At 31.8% G+C, this 18197-nt stretch overlaps 2 protein-coding genes and 2 pseudogenes across 2 annotated transcripts; all 4 read left to right on the top strand.

Moving 5' to 3' along the window:
- The first annotated feature begins 1419 nt into the window (after nt 1–1419).
- LOC104711007 (E3 ubiquitin-protein ligase RSL1-like) lies at nt 1420–2359 on the top strand. Its single transcript, XM_010427675.2, has 2 exons — nt 1420–2046; nt 2122–2359. The coding sequence occupies exons 1-2, from the start codon at nt 1454–1456 to the stop codon at nt 2273–2275; spliced, it is 747 nt and encodes a 248-aa protein (XP_010425977.2). The 5' UTR covers nt 1420–1453; the 3' UTR covers nt 2276–2359.
- Nucleotides 2360–6351: 3992 nt separating this feature from the next.
- On the top strand, nt 6352–7917 carry LOC104715292 (E3 ubiquitin-protein ligase RSL1-like). The gene is made up of 3 exons (XM_087467474.1): nt 6352–6702; nt 6817–7586; nt 7670–7917. The coding sequence occupies exons 1-3, from the start codon at nt 6382–6384 to the stop codon at nt 7875–7877; spliced, it is 1299 nt and encodes a 432-aa protein (XP_087323600.1). The 5' UTR covers nt 6352–6381; the 3' UTR covers nt 7878–7917.
- A 2141-nt stretch (nt 7918–10058) lies between these two features.
- Nucleotides 10059–11546, top strand: LOC109126426 (E3 ubiquitin-protein ligase RSL1 pseudogene; annotated as a pseudogene).
- Nucleotides 11547–12358: 812 nt separating this feature from the next.
- LOC104715291 (E3 ubiquitin-protein ligase RSL1 pseudogene) lies at nt 12359–14623 on the top strand (annotated as a pseudogene).
- Nucleotides 14624–18197: the final 3574 nt, after the last annotated feature.

Below are 18197 nucleotides of genomic sequence, written 5' to 3'. Positions count from 1 at the left end.
CTCTCCCCCAAATTGGATTCAGATCGACAAAGATTTTACCAACTGGTGGAGGGTTTCCGTGGAAATGGGCGACTATATGTTCCTTCCATGTGTCTGTTGCTTTGAGAATGACTGAGGCTGGAGCACGAACGCGTGGAGTACCATCTTCCGTGAAGGTAGGTTGAGTGGCTTTGCTTAAGTTTCGGAGTGAGGGATCAAACCTCTCGGCCCATTGGAGTTGCGTATCATCTATTATCGATGGAGATTTCATCTCTGCTGAGTGAATAAGGAGCGGATCTGGGATTTCCTTAGCAGCTGGTGATTCTTCTGTTTGAGTTGTATTAGAGTCGATTCGAGTTGTTTGAGGTGGAGCAGCAACCGAACCTGAAGAGTTTCCATTACCCTTAGCTTGCTCTGGAGCGATTCCGGAGATTTGAGTCTGAGATGGAATTGGTTTTGGAATTGCCTCTGTGGTAGATCCCAGATCCGGGTCTGGGGGGTCTTGATTCGTCATCGAAATTCTGGAAGGGAGTAGAAAGGAAGAGGGGGGAGAAAGAAGATTTCTCGCCGGAGGCGTGAGGCCAACCGACGGCAAGGAAAGAGAAAACTAGGTTTCGCCTTTGTTGTCGTCCTTTTCAAAGAGAGAGAAAAGAGCCAAAACAAAACAATTGTTTCTAAAAGAACAAAACTTAGCACATGCCAGATGACCATTTACGTTACATGGTTCTTGCATATAAATCTCAACAGATGATGTGTTAAGTTCATGACATAACTAATACGGTCCGTGGCTTTTGTAAACTTACCGTGACAAATCATTGGAAAGCCCACTTTTGAATAATCTTATCAATTGTGTTCACTCATACGGCAAAAATAACAATTTGTAGAGCTTTTCTTTGTTTGTTCTACATTTTTTTTTATCATTTTTTTTCCATTTTTATTTTGCATGATTTATGTTGATTTTTTTATTGTATCTATTTTTTGATATGAATTTGAACTAATTTATATTACAATTTCTTTTAGTTTAACATCTCTATTTATTTTATTTGCATATTATTTAAATAATATTTTTTTGCTATTTTATTTAGATAATCTAGAATAAGTTTTTAAATTGAATATTTGAAATGGTTTATTATTTGATATAATAAAGAAAATTTATAATTTATATCTATTACCATAATATCTAGGTCTATTTTATTAACAATATATAAGATACTTTATTACAATTACTTTAGAGTTTATACATATTTATTTACATTTACAAATGTCTATTTAAATACTTGCACCAACCAAAAAGAAAAAGATTTTCAATTTGATAAAAAGTTATTTAATTACTTTCAAACTAATTGCACTCACGCATAACCAGAATTTACATATACTGTATATATATATATATATATTTGTTATTTAACCTATTTAATCATCTAATTAGATGTTTTTTTTTCTCGGATCATCTTCTAATTGTTATTAATTTGCAATGGAAACAATAGATTCTGAAATCAGTTTACTTGTGGTTCCTGAGAGTTGCAGTATATGTTTAGATGATGATTTTAAAGCTGATCAGATGTATTATGTTGCTTTATGCAATCATCATTTCTGTGTGGAATGCATGAAACGATATATTGATGTAAGCCTACTCAAGGGAACTATACCTACTTGTCCTTATTATCAATGTGAGTCTAAGCTGACTCTTAGAAGCTGTGTCCATATTTTGACATCTAAACTAAAAGTGATGTGGAAACAAAGGATTTTAGAGGAATCGATTCCGTTAACGGACAGACTTTATTGCCCAAACCCGAGGTGCTCGGCTTTAATGTCAAAAACCGAAATCTCTAAATCTACTGAAGATAAATCTATGAGATGCTTCAGATGCGGGGAGCGCTTTTGCATTAACTGCAAAGTTTCGTGGCATAGTAACTTGTCGTGTAACGATTACAAGAGATTATCTATCAATCGTATGTCAGATGATATGAAGCTAACAGTTCTAGCATATGAAGAATTGTGGCGTCAATGTGAAAAGTGCCAACATATGATCGAACTTTCAGAAGGATGCATCCATGTAACTTGCAGGTATATATAACTGTCTAATTATATTTTCTATTTCCATTTAAGCTTTATTAGATATTCATGGTTAGTTGGTGGTAGATGTGGATATTCATTTTGCTACACATGTGGAGCCGAATGGAAGCAAGGAGGTTGCCCCCATCGAGAAAGGATACTTGTGGATTGTGGTATTTGTACTCTTTCCTTAGTTGTTATTATTGTCTTTATAATATTTCTTTGTGTTCATTTTTCATAAAAGAATAAAATAATTTGATTCGGAGATTGTTCATGACGATAATTAAAAAAATATCTTATATAATATGAGAAATTTTTTTTCTAATTTTGCCTGCCAATGCGACACTTGGCGCTCTATATTTGTGACATATGTTTTTCTTACTAACCATAAATTAAACATTTTTTACATACTTTATTTTATTTATATCTTATATGGTGTATAGTTGATTTTTAAAAAAAAAATCACATTGTTACAAAAATATATTTCTTCCAACTTTTTAATTTTAACATATAATATATTTCCTAATAAAAGCTTATACCATATAACTTAAAAATAAAACTACTGATCAAACCAATTAAAACAAAAAAAGTTTTCATACTTGTAAAGTAAAAATTGAAACCAAGTTCATTTATGATAGACTAATTTTAAAATATAGAATATGTACTAATATATTTTTAAAAATCACATTGTATTCAATAATCATATATATTGTATTAAAGAGAAAACTCAGATAAAAATGAAACTACTGATCGAACCAATTAAAACAAAAAAAGTTTTCATATTTTTAAAATAAAAATTGAAGCCAAATTAATCTATGACAGACTAATTTAAAAATATAAAATATGTTCTAATATATCTTATATAATATGAGAATGTTTTTTCTAACTTTGTCTGCCAATGCAACACTTGGCGCTCTATATTTGTGACACATATTTTTCTTACTAATCATAAATTAAGCATTTTTTACATACTTTATTTTATTTATATCTTATATGGTGTATAGTTGATTTTTTTTTAAAAAATCACATTGTTACAAAAATATATTTCTTCCAACTTTTTAATTTTAACATATAATATATTTCCTAATAAAAGCTTATACCATATAACTTAAAAATAAAACTACTGACCAAACCAATTAAAACAAAAAAAAAGTTTTCATACTTTTAAAGAAAAAATTGAAACCAAGTTCATTTATGATAGACTAATTTTAAAATATAGAATATGTACTAATATATTTTAAAAAATCACATTGTATTCAATAATCATATATATTGTATTAAAGACAAAACTCAGATAAAAATGAAACTACTGATCGAACCAATTAAAACAAAAAAAGTTTTCATATTTTTAAAATAAAAATTGAAGCCAAATTAATTTATGACAGACTAATTTTAAAAATATAAAATATGTTCTAATATATTTAAAAAATCACATTGTATTCAATAATCATATGTATTGTATTAAAGACAAAACTCAGATTAAATTAAATTATATTTAATATTCTATAAGTTATAGTTTGACTGTCTTTAAAACGTATGTACTAAAATAAAAGAAAAATAACATAATTGCTTAATCATCCTATGATATAGTAGGAAACAATAGTTTCACAAAATAATTTAATAGTAATTATAGTATATATTTTAAAATGATTAGAAAATAGATATAATATATCGAATCTAAAAATATTAAATTTGACACATTTTTCCTTTCATGAATTTTATTCAAAATTTAATGTGAGATGTAGTATAAAATATTTCATAAATTTTTGTGACATGAGCCATATTTTAATATGCATTATTCCAAATTTTTATATTAAGAGTGATTACAAGATTAGAGAGTAAACACTGGAGCATATGATAAATCATTAGTACATTTATTAAATATTCAAAATAATCATTGGTGATTTTTCTTTTACCTTGTGAAACATATTGTCTAGAATCATAATCTCATTAGTATAGTACAAAATTCAGGTTTTAGAAATTTAGTTTATTGATTGGATGAATTTGAGTCGGTCAGATTTTTTTTCCTCACATATCTTATTTTAAAATCATCAAAATCTGATGAAAAAGTCAACATATAGATATTATATGTTTTTATATAGTTAATTAAAAAAAGCATTTAGATGTAAGTTAAAATAAATTAGAAATGTAGTTATATCAGAAAAATAATTGGAATGTATCTATTGTTGATATCAATTTTTCTAATTTTGTCTTCCCTTCCATCTACACCAATTGAAATATTGGAGAGTTCATTTTTTTGACAATTAAAAGAACATAATGAATAAGAATAGAGACAAAGACCGAGAAATAACCCATCATCATAGAAGTATAACACATTCTAAGCATTCATATAGAGTTTATAATTCACAAGATATTTGTTAGGAGGCTAACTGAAAAAAATCAAACCGTAGCAACATATTGTGGAGTCAAAAAGAAAATCAAATATCAAGATTGAGTTAAAGAATATATAAAGTTGTAAAACCACTCGAAAAAAGATAATTATTTATCAATTATTTTTCTTTACGATCATATAAGTCTTGATTGCATCCATATATTACAGCTTTCGAAAAGATGTAGGGAAAGATGAGATTTATTTGGTAATATTTGTAAACAATTTTCAATACTCAATTTTTGTTTCGAATGTCTGATATATGGTCTCTGTACAAATCTCATGTGTGCTAAGACTATCTCCAATATATATTCTATTTTTTTTACTCTAAAGTAGAGCATAGTATTTTCAATATTTCAATCTATTTTATACTAAAAAATAGAGTTAGTGTAAAAAATTAAAGTTGCATATAGGGTAATCGTACCATTTACTCTATTTTAGAGTAAGATATAGAGTAGGGTTAGAGCAAATGTTACTCTATAACAGAGTTTTGACTTTAAAATAGAGTGGGGTTGGAGATGCTCTAAGAACCTAACAATTTATCACAAAGTAGTAAAATCCAAAACAACAAAACTTTGAGAGATTTAATTACTTCACTAAAAAAATTTCCGATATGTTTTGTTTATTTTATTTTGCATCAAATATTACGAACCATATATAAAAATGAATAAATATTAAAATTTTTTAAAAAAATTCATATAAAAAATACATTTCTAAATTTGAAATATATCATAACTAATAAAAATAAAATTAAATATATCTCGCGCATCGCGCGCGAGCTTATTTCTAGTACTTATATAACCATAAGACAAACTAGGCCTGGGCATAAAAACCGTACCCGAATACCCAACCCGGAACCCGACCCAAAAAACCGGGTTCGGGTTGGGTTCGGGTTTGCCTATAAAACCCTATTGGGTTCTATTTTCTAATACCCGTGGGTTCGGGTTAGGGTCGGGTAATACCCGGTACCCGTTTGGGTACCCAATAAACCCGAACAGATAAACATATTTATAATATTTATCATTAATATAATGCAATTACCCTAAAGTTATGATTATAATTTTGAATATTTTTTTTAGTTTTATACCTAAATATCAAAAATAATCAAAATATCTAAAATATATTGTCACATAAGTCAAACTTTAACTAAATTTATTTAAATTTTATTAATTTTAATTATATTTTTTCGGGTACCCGGTAGTTCGGGTACTAATTGGGTTCTGAAAATTGTAACCCAAACCGACCCGAACCCGGTACTACCCGAACCGAACCGAACCCAAAATAGTAAAATACCCGAATGGGTTCTATTTTCCATTACCCATTAACCCGAACCCGAACGGATAATACCCGAACCCAAACGGGTAACCCGAATGCCCAGCGCTAAGACAAACAACGTTGGAGGTTTAGTTAGACGAATTAACTTAGATAGCTCATCTTCTTATCTTTGGTTTTGCTTGAAATCTCTAACATAGTACTCCCTACTTTTTTAAAGTACGTGATATTTTTAAGAATTTTTTTTGTTTCATAGATATTTTTAAAAATAACACAGAGAGAGTACGGAATTGTGTCCATGAAAATAAAAAGAGTACAAAACAAACATATTGCACAAAACAACAACTACTGAGGCATTCTCATTACATACACTGTTTAACTCAGAAGAAATTTGGTAAGGTAGATCAAAACTTGAGCGACAAGAAAACTGAACAATGAATAACAAATTCAACTTTTTAATCCCAAACATATTTTCCTAATAAAACGTATGACTCTTACAATTTACGGATAATTATATAAAATAAAAAATTAAAACACCCTGTATTTTCGGGATATTATTAACTAGAATCGTTGCACAAATATATCCAAAGATATAGTCCCTTTTCGTTTTGGATCATTGTTTATTCGCATAAAGCGTTTATAAGACTATAGAATCCGATCCCTTCAACACCGTGTAGCAAAGAAAGATGCATACGGAGCACCCTAGTATTGATGACACCGCAAGACCTTCACCGGAAAATTACCCCGTCGACGTTCCTGATCAGTTATGCACCCTTTACTTTAAAGGTTTGGTAAGTGAGGAGAACTCGTTGGCCGGATTTGGAGTTGCAATATTTGGGAACAAAGATGATATCTTGTTTCAGATGAAAGGACCAATCCATCATGACTCCACAATAACAGTGTTGGAGGCTGAGGTTATCGCATTGGTGAGAGGACTAACCGAGGCTGCCAGTATGGGGATCACTCATATCTCAATCTACTGTGATTATTATCCAGTTTACGAATTTGTAAGTTTTCTTTTTACAAAAACGAATTAGGTATTGGTTGTTTTACTAGTCTACCAAATAGTAAAAATATGAATATCATTGATTGGGTTAATTTTTTTTGCCTTTTGAGTGTAGGTCATGGGAAGATACATACCAGAGAATAACAAAACTGCCTTGCTAATGATGGATGTACAACGTATCAGATTAGCATTTATTTCGAGCTTTCCGATTTTCGTGGAGGGAACTAGTATCAGTTATGCTTATAAACTAGCAAGAGAAACAATAGCTTCTGAATTCAGCATACCTATGCCTATGGATCCTCCTCACCAAGCCAAGGTTACACTAAAAAAAACTTGCAATATCTGTTTAGATGATGCTATTAACGCTGATGAGATGGTTTGTGTCGATAAATGTCGTCATCGATTGTGTTGCGAGTGTATGAAACGACATATAGAGGTTCGGCTGCTCGAGGGAAGTGTGGTTAGATGTCCTTATTTCCGGTGCAAGACTAAGTTGACTTTTGAAGGCTGTGAAAATATTTTGACACCTAAACTTAGAAAGATGTGGCAACAAAGGATCAAAGAGGACGCTATCCCTGTATCAGAGAGAATTTACTGCCCAAACCCGAGGTGCTCGGCTTTAATGTCGGAAACTGAGCTCTCGAAATCGACCGGAGGAGCTGAAGTTAGGAGATTGTGCTTCAAATGCGGTGAAATTTTTTGCATCAGCTGCAAAGTTTCATGGCATAGTAACATGTCCTGCGACGTTTACAAGAGGTTGCATCCATATCCTACAGAAAACGATAGAAAGATTAAAACTCTGGCAGATCAGAAACTGTGGCGTCAATGCCCAAAGTGTCAACAAATGATTGAACTTAAAGAAGGATGCGTACGAGTAAAATGCAGGTATCATCTCTATTTAATAACATTTTTCTTTTGAAGTTGGTTCTAATGTTTTAAGCTGATTTAGCATTGTATTTTCTTGATAGATGTGGGCATAGCTTTTGCTACCGATGTGGAATCCAAGCTGGAGGTTGCCAACATGGTCATGGTCTTCCTCCAAGGCCTCCACGGCCTCCACAGCAGCCATCACCGCCGCCACCTGCGCCAGAAATGCCACCAGCGCCAGCAATATGTTTTTGCCTCATCTGTTTTATACTTATGATAGCTTTCATTGTTTACCTCGCTTTATTATGATCGACGTGACAACAAATAAACATGTATGAACGTTTTGTTAATTAACCGGGAACATAAAATTTTCACAATTTTATAATATTTTTTCTTCTAAATCTTATTCTACAAATTAGGACTTAAAAATAATTATTCTTTTGTGTTAATTAATTGATTATATTTTGACATCAAAATAATTTATTATACTTTTACAAATTTGATGTCCTCGTTTAGAATTCTATCTTTTCACCGTATTTTGTTTGCTTTTTCATCACAACTTTTCATTACAAAAGTTATGTCTTTTTGAAAGTTGTATATGTTTAAACGTTCATGTCTTTTGAACTTTATATTTAAAAAAAAAAACAAATTATTTCTACTATTTTTTTTTTTAACTTGTGTATTTTGTTTTATATAATACTAACATGAAAAATACCTTCTACTACTACAACATATATTCATCATCATTTATAACTATGTGATATATTTATCATTCTATATATATTTTTGAGATAATTTTTAGTGGTATGTACAATGCCAAAATGAAAGTAAAGAGACATCATATAGCTGCCTTAATGTGTTTGTTGAGAAAAGAATCAACATAAAGGTTAAGCCTTTGTGATAACACATATATTTTGAGTTATATAACTATCTTTTTATGAATGTAGTTATATAACCATCACACCATGGATCGAGTTCCGTTCCCTACAAATATACTCCCTCTGTCCCACAAAATTGATGTTTTGAGATATTACACATTTTAAGAAAATAATGATTACTGAGTTTAAATATATATTTTTTTGACTAAAAAGATATTATTTAATTTTAAACCAATAACAATTCAAAATTTATTTATTATCAATGATTACTTCTTGAAGTTTACAAAACATCAATCTTTGTGGGACAAAAAAATATTTCAAAACATCAATCTTTGTGGGACAGAGGGAGTAGGAATTTAGCTAATGAGCCGGCTGTTGTGGTTCAAATGTTGACCAAAAAAAAACTATATTCTTATTCAAACCTATATGCGTACAGAAAAGAAACATTGTGAAATAAAATTGACCATTACATAATATCTTGGCAAATAGGTTCAATGGAAATATCAAGACATGTTTTGTTGACGATCTTTGTTAGTGTATCGCCAGACACTAACAAAGATCAATTGATATTACATCAATTTAATTCATGAGCTTTGAAAATTAAATGGGTCTATATTAACTACTCCAGTTTTTGGAAGATGAAATAATTTTTGTCCAAAATAATAACTCTACATTTTGTCCACCTCAATAATTGTTGCCAATATAAATTTGCCTTTTCACCACTAATCTCATCCCCTATATATTAATAGAGAAGCACTCTTGAAAAAATGCTGATGTGTCGTCGCCAGAGAGCTTGAAGCACATTTTAGCAAATAAAACTTATTAATTAATCCTAGTTACATCTATACCATTATAGACTTAAATAAAAATTCATTAAATAAATTAAATTATTTGTAGTCATTTAATTTGAAACTATATTATACTTCTTTAAAAAACAACAAATTAATTTATTTTTGAAAAATTAAATAATTATTCATGTTTTATTAAAATAAATTTCATACAAATATTTTCACCGCGTTAAAATTATTATTTACTTTTCAATATTTCATGGGTGAAACATATTTATATATAAAATAAACGTAAATTTGAATAAAACAAAAAAAGAATTATTTACATATTTTATTTTACACAAACAAATATCAACTTCCCAATAATAAATTTATTTGAATTGATTTATCCGCAATATGTGCGGGTTATTACCTAGTTTATTTTTAAAAAGAGGTAATTTTGTCCATTATATTCGACTTACCGTCAAAAAGTGCTATAAATTTTTTTGGAAAATTGTAATTTACAAACGATTATTCCAAAAAGTGGTATAAACAAAAAGAAAATTTGGAAAATTGTAATTTTCAGAAAGATTGTTCCAAAAGAAAATTTGGAAAAATTTTAAATTTACAAAAACGATTGTTCCAAAATTGTTATCCCTCTCTTTCTACAATAGACTGCGTTTTTGTTTATGGTATTTTCCTTTAGGCTCCGTTTTAACACAAATAGACGACCCTCTCTTATTTCTTTAGTTGTTTCGATCTCTATTTCAAAGAAACTCGCATGCTCGGGTTTTCTTAATTAGTTCACGTTTAATTACTTTTCCTCGCTGATTCTGATCTTTGCGATGCAACCTATAAGAAAACGATTTGCGTCCTTCTTTCCGATTTCTGTGCCCGGAAATAGTATCACACATGCTTATAAACAAGCAAAGGAAGCTATAGTTTCTGAACTCAGCAGGCTTGTGAAGAATCCTCCTTCCAAGCCAAGGCTACTCGCAAAACGACTTGCACTATCTGTTTAGATGATGATATTAATGCTAATCAGATGTTTTGTATTAATAAGTGTCGTCATCGATTCTGTTACGTGTGTATAAAGATACATATAGAGGTGATGCTACGACATGAGGGAAGTGTGATTAGATGTCCTCACTATCGCTGCAAGTCTAAGCTGACTTTTGGAAGCTGTGTCGATCTTTTGACACCTAAGCTAAGAAAGATGTGGCAACAAAGGATCAAAGAGGACAGGATTCCTATAATACAGTGAATTTATTGCCCAAACCCGAGGTGCTCGGCTTTAATGTCGATTAAAGAAGCTGGAGTTTGGAGAAACTTTTCTAAATTTACGAAAAAAGCTAGAGTTAGAAGACAATGCTTCGAATGCGGTCAACTCTTTTGCATTAAATGTAAAGTTCCGTGGCATAGTGACTTGTCGTGCGACGATTACCAGAAATTGGGTCCAAATCCTACAGCTGATGATATGCTCAAAGCTTTAGCGGATAAGAAATTGTGGCGTCAATGTGAAAAGTGCAAACACATGATTGAACTTTCAGAAGGGTGCATCAAAGTAACCTGCAGGTATCATCATCTCTATTAATAACATTCATATTTTGTCCAAATTTTATTTTTATTTTTTACTTCAAAAAAAAAAAAAAAGTATTTGGTCATATTCATATGTTTTTATCATTGCATTTTCATCGTAGATGTGGACATATGTTTTGCTACAAATGTGGAACTAAGGCTGGAGCTTGCCGTCATGGTATTTTCCATATGTATCTTCCCAATTAATGCAACCACAGTCGCCGTTACAGCGGATGCCACACCACAGTCGCCATTAAAAAGTATTGCAATGATCCCACTTTTAAAGCTGATGCATGATCCGAAGCTTAGAGATATTTAGTTCGACTGGAGGAACTAGAAAGTAAACTAGATAAGGATCCGCACATCGGGCGGGTGTGTGTTTTCCTTTCAAAAGTGTGTAGTCTCTTGAAATCTTGTCAATTTACAAGTCTATTGGTGTGACTTCATACTCTTGTTTAATTGCGATCTTAGATTGTTTGTGAGAGTCCAACACTCTCGTCCATGTGTTGTTGTGAATTCCACAACAAGAAAAGATCTCAATCTCTTTCACGTATCATTCAATCACCTTGAAACTGAAAAGCGTGAATAATAGGTGGATTCTGAGGTTCGCATATACCGTTAAGTATCTAAGGTCGTGGAGGAGCTCTTTGAGCAAAGCTAAGGCTAGAATCGAACGGAAGAAGAAATTTGACAAAAACTATTTCACGGGAAAATATCTTAGGGCGGACAGCGAGAACAGTGAGACCCCCAGATGACCTGCTGCCAAGAAAAGAGGATTGTGCCGCAGCACAGTGAGGACGGGGAGGAGATACTATATAAGGTTTTTGTGGAGCGAGATAGAGAAGATTATGTTAGCATTTTTCAAGAAAACATGGTTTTTTTTTATAGTCTCCAATAATTCTAGAATATGAATATCTCAAAACTCATTGGAAGCAAACGTAGAGAGTATTCAGACAACCAACACATGAGCATCACTAGAAGAAATTGATGGACATGTAGATAATGTATAGTCGAATCTACCATTTTTTTTTAATTCAACTGTTACTTCGGCCTTGAAACTTATTTTTCGCAAATTCTTTAAACTTATTTTATGATTCTATTTTATTCACTTGATTAATCGAAGACTTTTGCGGAATCCACTAAAGGTTAGTTTACAAAACAAAATAAAAAATCAACAAAAATTTATTCAAAATTATGAATGTCACGTAATTCTCAATGAAAAAAATAGAGAAAAAAATTGAGTGTGTGATAGACTCTCACCCTTTATTTTCGCCTTTCCGGATAATATAATCTACAAGTTTATTTTTTATTATTACTTTACTAATAAGATAACTAGAAAATCTAATTTCCTTCTGTTTTTGTTTAGGGTTTATACTTTTTACTTTATACTTTAGCTCCTAACTTTCTTATTCTTTTAGTTGTTTCGATCTCTATTTCAGAAAGACTCTCGACCGCATGCTCTGTTTTTTTAAGTTCACGTTTATAAAATTAAGAGAACTTTCTTCTCAAACGTTTCCTTGAATTCGTTACTACTTTTGCTTGCTAATTCTGATCTTTGCAAATAAATATGCAATCTATAAGAAAACGATTTGCATCCTTCTTTCCGAATTCTCCTCGCAAAACGACTTGCGGTATCTGTTTAGACGATGATATTAATGCTAATCAGATGTTTTGCGTTAATAAATGTCGTCATCGATTCTGTTACGTGTGTATGAAGAAACATATAGAGGTGAGGCTATTACTTGAGGGAAGTGTGATTAGATGTCCTCACTATCGCTGCAAGTCTAAGCTGACTTTTGGAAGCTGTATTGATCTTTTGACACCTGAACTAAAAAAAATGTGGCGACAAAATATCAAAGAGGACTCGATTCCTGTAAAACAGAGAATTTATTGTCCAAACCCGAGGTGCTCGGCTTTAATGTCGTTAAAAGATCTCTCTAAATCTACTAAAGAAGCTGGATTTTGGAAATACTTCTTTAAATCCACGGAAGAAGCTAGAGTCAGAAGACGCTGCTTCGAATGCGGTCAACTCTTTTGCATCAACTGTAAAGTTCCGTGGCATAGTGACTTGTCGTGCGACGAGTGCATGAGATTGAGCCCAAATCCTACAGCTGATGATATAAAGTTCGAAGCTTTAGTAAAAAAGAATATGTGGCGTCAATGTGGGAATTGCAAACACATGATTGAACTTGCAAAAGGATGCATCAAAGTAACCTGCAGGTATCATCATATCTATTAATAACGTTCATATTTCGTTATATACATATGTCTTAATATATCATTGCATTTTCATTGTAGATGTGGACATAAGTTTTGCTACAAATGTGGAGCTAAGGCTGGAGATTGCGGTCATGGTCGTTTACATACATATCTCTCAGTGCAACCATGGTCGCCGTTACACCGGAGGTCACCACAGCCGCCATTACAGCCGTTGCTGCCGCCTCCATCAGTGTATTTTACCATCTTGTTTTTTGCGTCTTGGTACCTATTATATACTATTTTTTGTAATATATAGTTTGCCTTCATGGAATAGTATGATCGCTAACCGCTTTTGTGGGTTACTAGTTACAATTCGGATGCTTTGATTTTTTTCTTTTTCTGTAAGGTCTTTGGTTTTCTAACTATTAAAATGATCTACTAAATGAAAGTCTAATTTAAAATTTGGCTTGCCTAGAAAGTCAGATGTTCCGGAAGTAGAATGACTTATTATTCAAGTGCTTTCATCTTTATGCAAAGACCCTTGAATGTATATACAGATATACTCACATATAAATATTTTTTATTCAACTTTGATTGAATTCGTTAAACAAATATGGAAATAGAGGTTGTTTTGGAGATAAATCATTAATAGATGGTGTAATTTAGGGGCTAGAGATTTCGTTGTTCAACATATCTCTGGATGGTTTTAGTTTCTGATATGCTCGAACCGTGTGTGTGAATCCCACTTAAAACTGATGCATGATCCGAAGCTTATAGAGATAATTTAGATTCCAGACTTCAGAGTATATGATTGGTAGAAATGAAAGCGATAGAACATGGACCTTGCTCTTGTTCTGTTTAACAATGTGGAGATTAGAGAAAACTAAGATTAAGAAAGTCTCTCTTTATTCTTACTTTTCATCATAGATATTTTCACTAACATGTGGGTACTTAACACACGTTTGTCCAAAAATTCTGGGCGCCTCATAGTTCGTAGCATCATTATTTGCCCAAGTTGTCAAGGCACTTGTGAAATCGAACACTCTTGCGGGATCCTCAAAAGGTTAAGGGGGGGGTGTATTGAATATGAAATTTTAGGAGATTTTGGAGTATTCTTAAATCTCCTGTTATTTAATTGGTGATTTTTAAAAATCACTTGAAATCCCATGTTATTGGATACGAAATTTATAAAAATCATCTATAATCTCTTGTTATTCAATCAATAATTTATAATTCTCACTCCAAATCTAGTGTTATTCAAAAAATCACAATTATTTTTAAAAAAGCTACTGAATGTGATTCTAGGAGATTTTTCTATCATTTTTAGTTAAAACATATGACTTCCAAAATCACACCTTTGAAGGTGAAACTTTGGAATTTTTTTTTTTTTAAAAAGAGTTCGACATACTGCAAGAGCAACTCTCTTTCTCACTCTTCTCTCTTCTTCACTCTTCTCTCTTCTCTCTTTGATCCTAAACTGATTTGCTGGAAAACACAAAAAAAGAAAAAACTCTTTCTTGGATACTCCGCTCATCAAAGGTGTGATCACTGCGTCTTTGCCTACTCCGCTAGGACCACTGACGATGATGATGATCTGATTCGGCGGTGGGATGATTGGATCGACGGTGAATGAAGAACCTAATTGAAACTCGAGGGAACGAAGCGATTCGGGTTTGGTGGGGGGTTGAATCGGGGAAGAAGACGAATTGGGGTTATCGGAGAGATGGGTATCGGTCATTTTCAAGGAGGAGTAAGAGTGATGACGGAGAGGTTTGGGAAAAGAGCGGGAGGAGATGAAGAAGATGGGTTTGTTGGGGAAGATGATGGAGCGAGAGAAAGAAGAACAGAGCTTTCGAAACATTTGGGGATTAAAAGGAGCCACCGATGATGTTCTCGTCCCGTCTCGATGCTTTGCCGCGGTATTGAAGACTCTACTACAACCTTATGAATTTGCTAATGATTTAAATTGAAGTTTGTTTTGAGGTGATTAGAATGCAAATTGCTTTTGTGTGGATGTAGATTACATTGGAAGCAACTCATTATGGACCAATAACTAACAAGCCAACAATGTTCTTGGAGATTGGTGAGAGCTCTCTGCTTTGTTCCTTTTGTCTGAATTGAAAAGCTCTATGCTTTCTTGAAAAGCTCTGATTAGTCATTGCTTATTGTGTTTATGTAGGTAATAGAGAGGAATACTGGAAGAGAGAAGACGCAGCACAAGTCATGGCTCTTGTAAGTGTAAAACGTTTGTCGTTGTTCTTGTTTTTTTTTTTGGTTCATGTGGATTATAATACCTCTTTGGGGTTTTAAAGCTTGTAGTCATCATTATGTTTAACAAGAGTGATTAGCAACAATTTTGAGGCTCATGAACTTGCCAATAGATTAGTAGATTTTACTATGTTTTATTTCATTTGTTCTTCATGAGCATACATAATTTGTATTTGTATTGTATTTGTGCATGTTTCATCGTGTGACATTATCTATGCAAGACTTTAGGGGACAAGGAAAAGATCCTGCAAATGCAAATGAGTTGTTTAACCATCGACACTCTAGCTTACGAAACGTAATAGAGAGGATTTTTGGCATCTTCAAGTCAAGGTTTCTCATCTTCAAATATGCACCACCCTTTCCATATAAGACGCAAGTAGAGTTAGTACTTGCTTCTGTTGTTTTACATAATTATCTTAGTAGAGAATGTCGTTCAGACTTGTTTGAAGATGTGGCTAATGCGGAGGGAACTGCCGTTGATGAAAGAGTTGATGATGAGAACCATGAAGAAGAACAGCTTCATGGTACTCAAGACCAACAAAGAGTCCTTGCTAATAACTGGAGAGCAACTATAGCGGAAAACATGTGGACAGATGCTATGAATATGGGATCATGATGCAGTACCAGTGTGCTTTATATTAGATTGTCTTTATTCTTACCATTGATTTTTTTTTAAGACGTTGAAATTTCAGAGCTCTGTTTCATTTGATTTTTTCTGTCGCTGCAATATGAAGACTCATTTTTTTAAGATTTGAAGGGCATGTCTGTTCTTTGTCTCCTCCACCTCTCCTTCTTCTTCTTCTTCTACTTGTCTCTTCATTTTCATTTTGTTCTTTCTGTTCGCCATTTGGTCTTCCACAATCGGACCCACCATCTATATAACAACGGAGATAAAGAGAGACATTAGAGTGGAGAAGAAGTAGGAGGAGGAAGACATTTTGCTCTTTTTTTTAATTAACGACATTTTGCTCTCTTTTTTTTCCTTTTTAAATATCAAAATCACCTAAAATTCAATAATCAAATCTCACCAAATCCTTAAAATCCAAAATTAATAACCAAATCTCCTAAAATTACACTCAAATCTCCTAAAATTCTCAGTTCAATACACCCCCCTAATTGACCAAAACAAAAAATCAAAAAAAAAAAAAAAATCCACAAAAGTTATTCAGAATTATGAAATGTCACGCAATTTTCAATGAGAAAATTGTGAAAAAAGAAAAAAAAATTGAGTGTGATAAATATCCGTTCATTATCGGGATAATATAAACTAGTTTACTTTTATTATTAACTAGATTAGGATCCGCCCGATATGCGGGTTTAGATTTTTAAAAATTAAATTAAATTTAAAAAAATATAAAGTACATATTTTACTAATCTATCTATAAAATAAATAGATACACCGAAATATCCAATGTGATATTTGGTGTAAAATGTGTCACTCTGTGATTGAGGATTTATCTCCGACTCTGGTCTCGTCATAAGGTTTTACATATGACTCGGTGTAATCAAATTTGGATTTTGTTTTCTCGAAGGGTGTCTCTCAAAAGGGTGATCCTGATCAACTTCTTCAATTACCATGAATTTTATGGGCAATCTGGAAAGCCATAAACAAAAAAGGTTTTCAAGGTTTAGAGATTGAGGAAAATGATATAATTGCTAAGACTTTGGGCGATAAGTTATCCTGGGAAAAAATGCTCTCTTTAATGGCGGTCATGCCAGCTCCATCTCCGTCTTCGCATGTCCATGTTTTTCACCTCTTGTCTAAGACGGAGCCTCTCCCCCTGCATTTGGAGTTAGAAGAGTTGTTGTGGGCCATAGACCGGATACGTGCTGCAGGAATCACTTGTCAATATTTTAAGACTGATTGTGTTGAGTTACTCACTATTGTGCAGTCCAAGATTGCCCGTCTTTCTCCAACCTGCTCGATGAGTTTAACTCGTTGGAATCCTTCCCACTATTCTCCATCTCCTGGATCCCGCGTGTGGCAAATACGAAGGCGGAGTATCTTGCATGTGTTTCACGTTGTCTTATCTCTGAAGTTTCTTTTTAAAACCCATTCCCTCCGGTTTGGGCAACTAACCGAAGAATTTCCTTTTAATTAATTGTTTGGTTGAAAAAAAAAAGTAAATAGATATACTTTTAGTTAAAGAAAATAGTTGTAGATGAGTTCAAAGTTATTAAAATAAAATGAAATTTAACAAAAATATATATTTATTTTTTTCGTAATTAAAAACAATGTACAAAAGTAAAGAGATAAACTTTTAGTTATAGAAAATAATTGTTTTTTTTTGCTATAATACACTAATGTATATCCATTTACAAATATATTATCTACATTACCACTAAAAATGTATTTGTACACACAAAAATATTTTACTTGTAAAATATACTCTTTAGTCTTTACTACAACTAACAAATTTTATTTATGAACACATTAAATAACATATTATATATCTCTTCACTTTAATATTTTTATAGTTACAAAAACACATATGTTAATCTTACATACTCATATCTTATATAAATTGCAATAACAGTCTTTTTGAATAAATTATTTGATTGGTGAAAAAAATATGAGACAATTTGTTATTATTTTTTCTACTTCAACAATCTTTTTCGTTTTGTAAAGGTGAGTATTTACATTTAAAAAAAACAGTAATTATTTGTATAATTTTCACAATCATTTATTTATCTTATCTTATAAAAAAAGTAATCATTTTTCTTGTAAAATTAGTAACTTAAAATTAAAATAAGTAAACAATACTATAATTTTGAATTTTATGATATATATATATATAATTTCCTTATATGATTTTGTCTAAATTTTAAAGCTGTTTAAATTTTATAATTTTCTTACAAAGGTTTTTTTTCTTTAAAAGATTTTAAATAAATTTAGGTTTTCTTTTCTCTATTTTACTTTTATATAAAATCTTTTTATG

The sequence above is a fragment of the Camelina sativa genome, chromosome 9, assembly GCF_030686135.1.
Source record: "Camelina sativa cultivar CO46 ecotype springtype chromosome 9, ASM3068613v1".
NCBI lineage: Eukaryota > Viridiplantae > Streptophyta > Magnoliopsida > Brassicales > Brassicaceae > Camelina > Camelina sativa.
The sequence above is the reverse complement of the archived record's forward strand: the minus strand, read 5'-3'. Positions and strand labels throughout refer to the sequence as shown.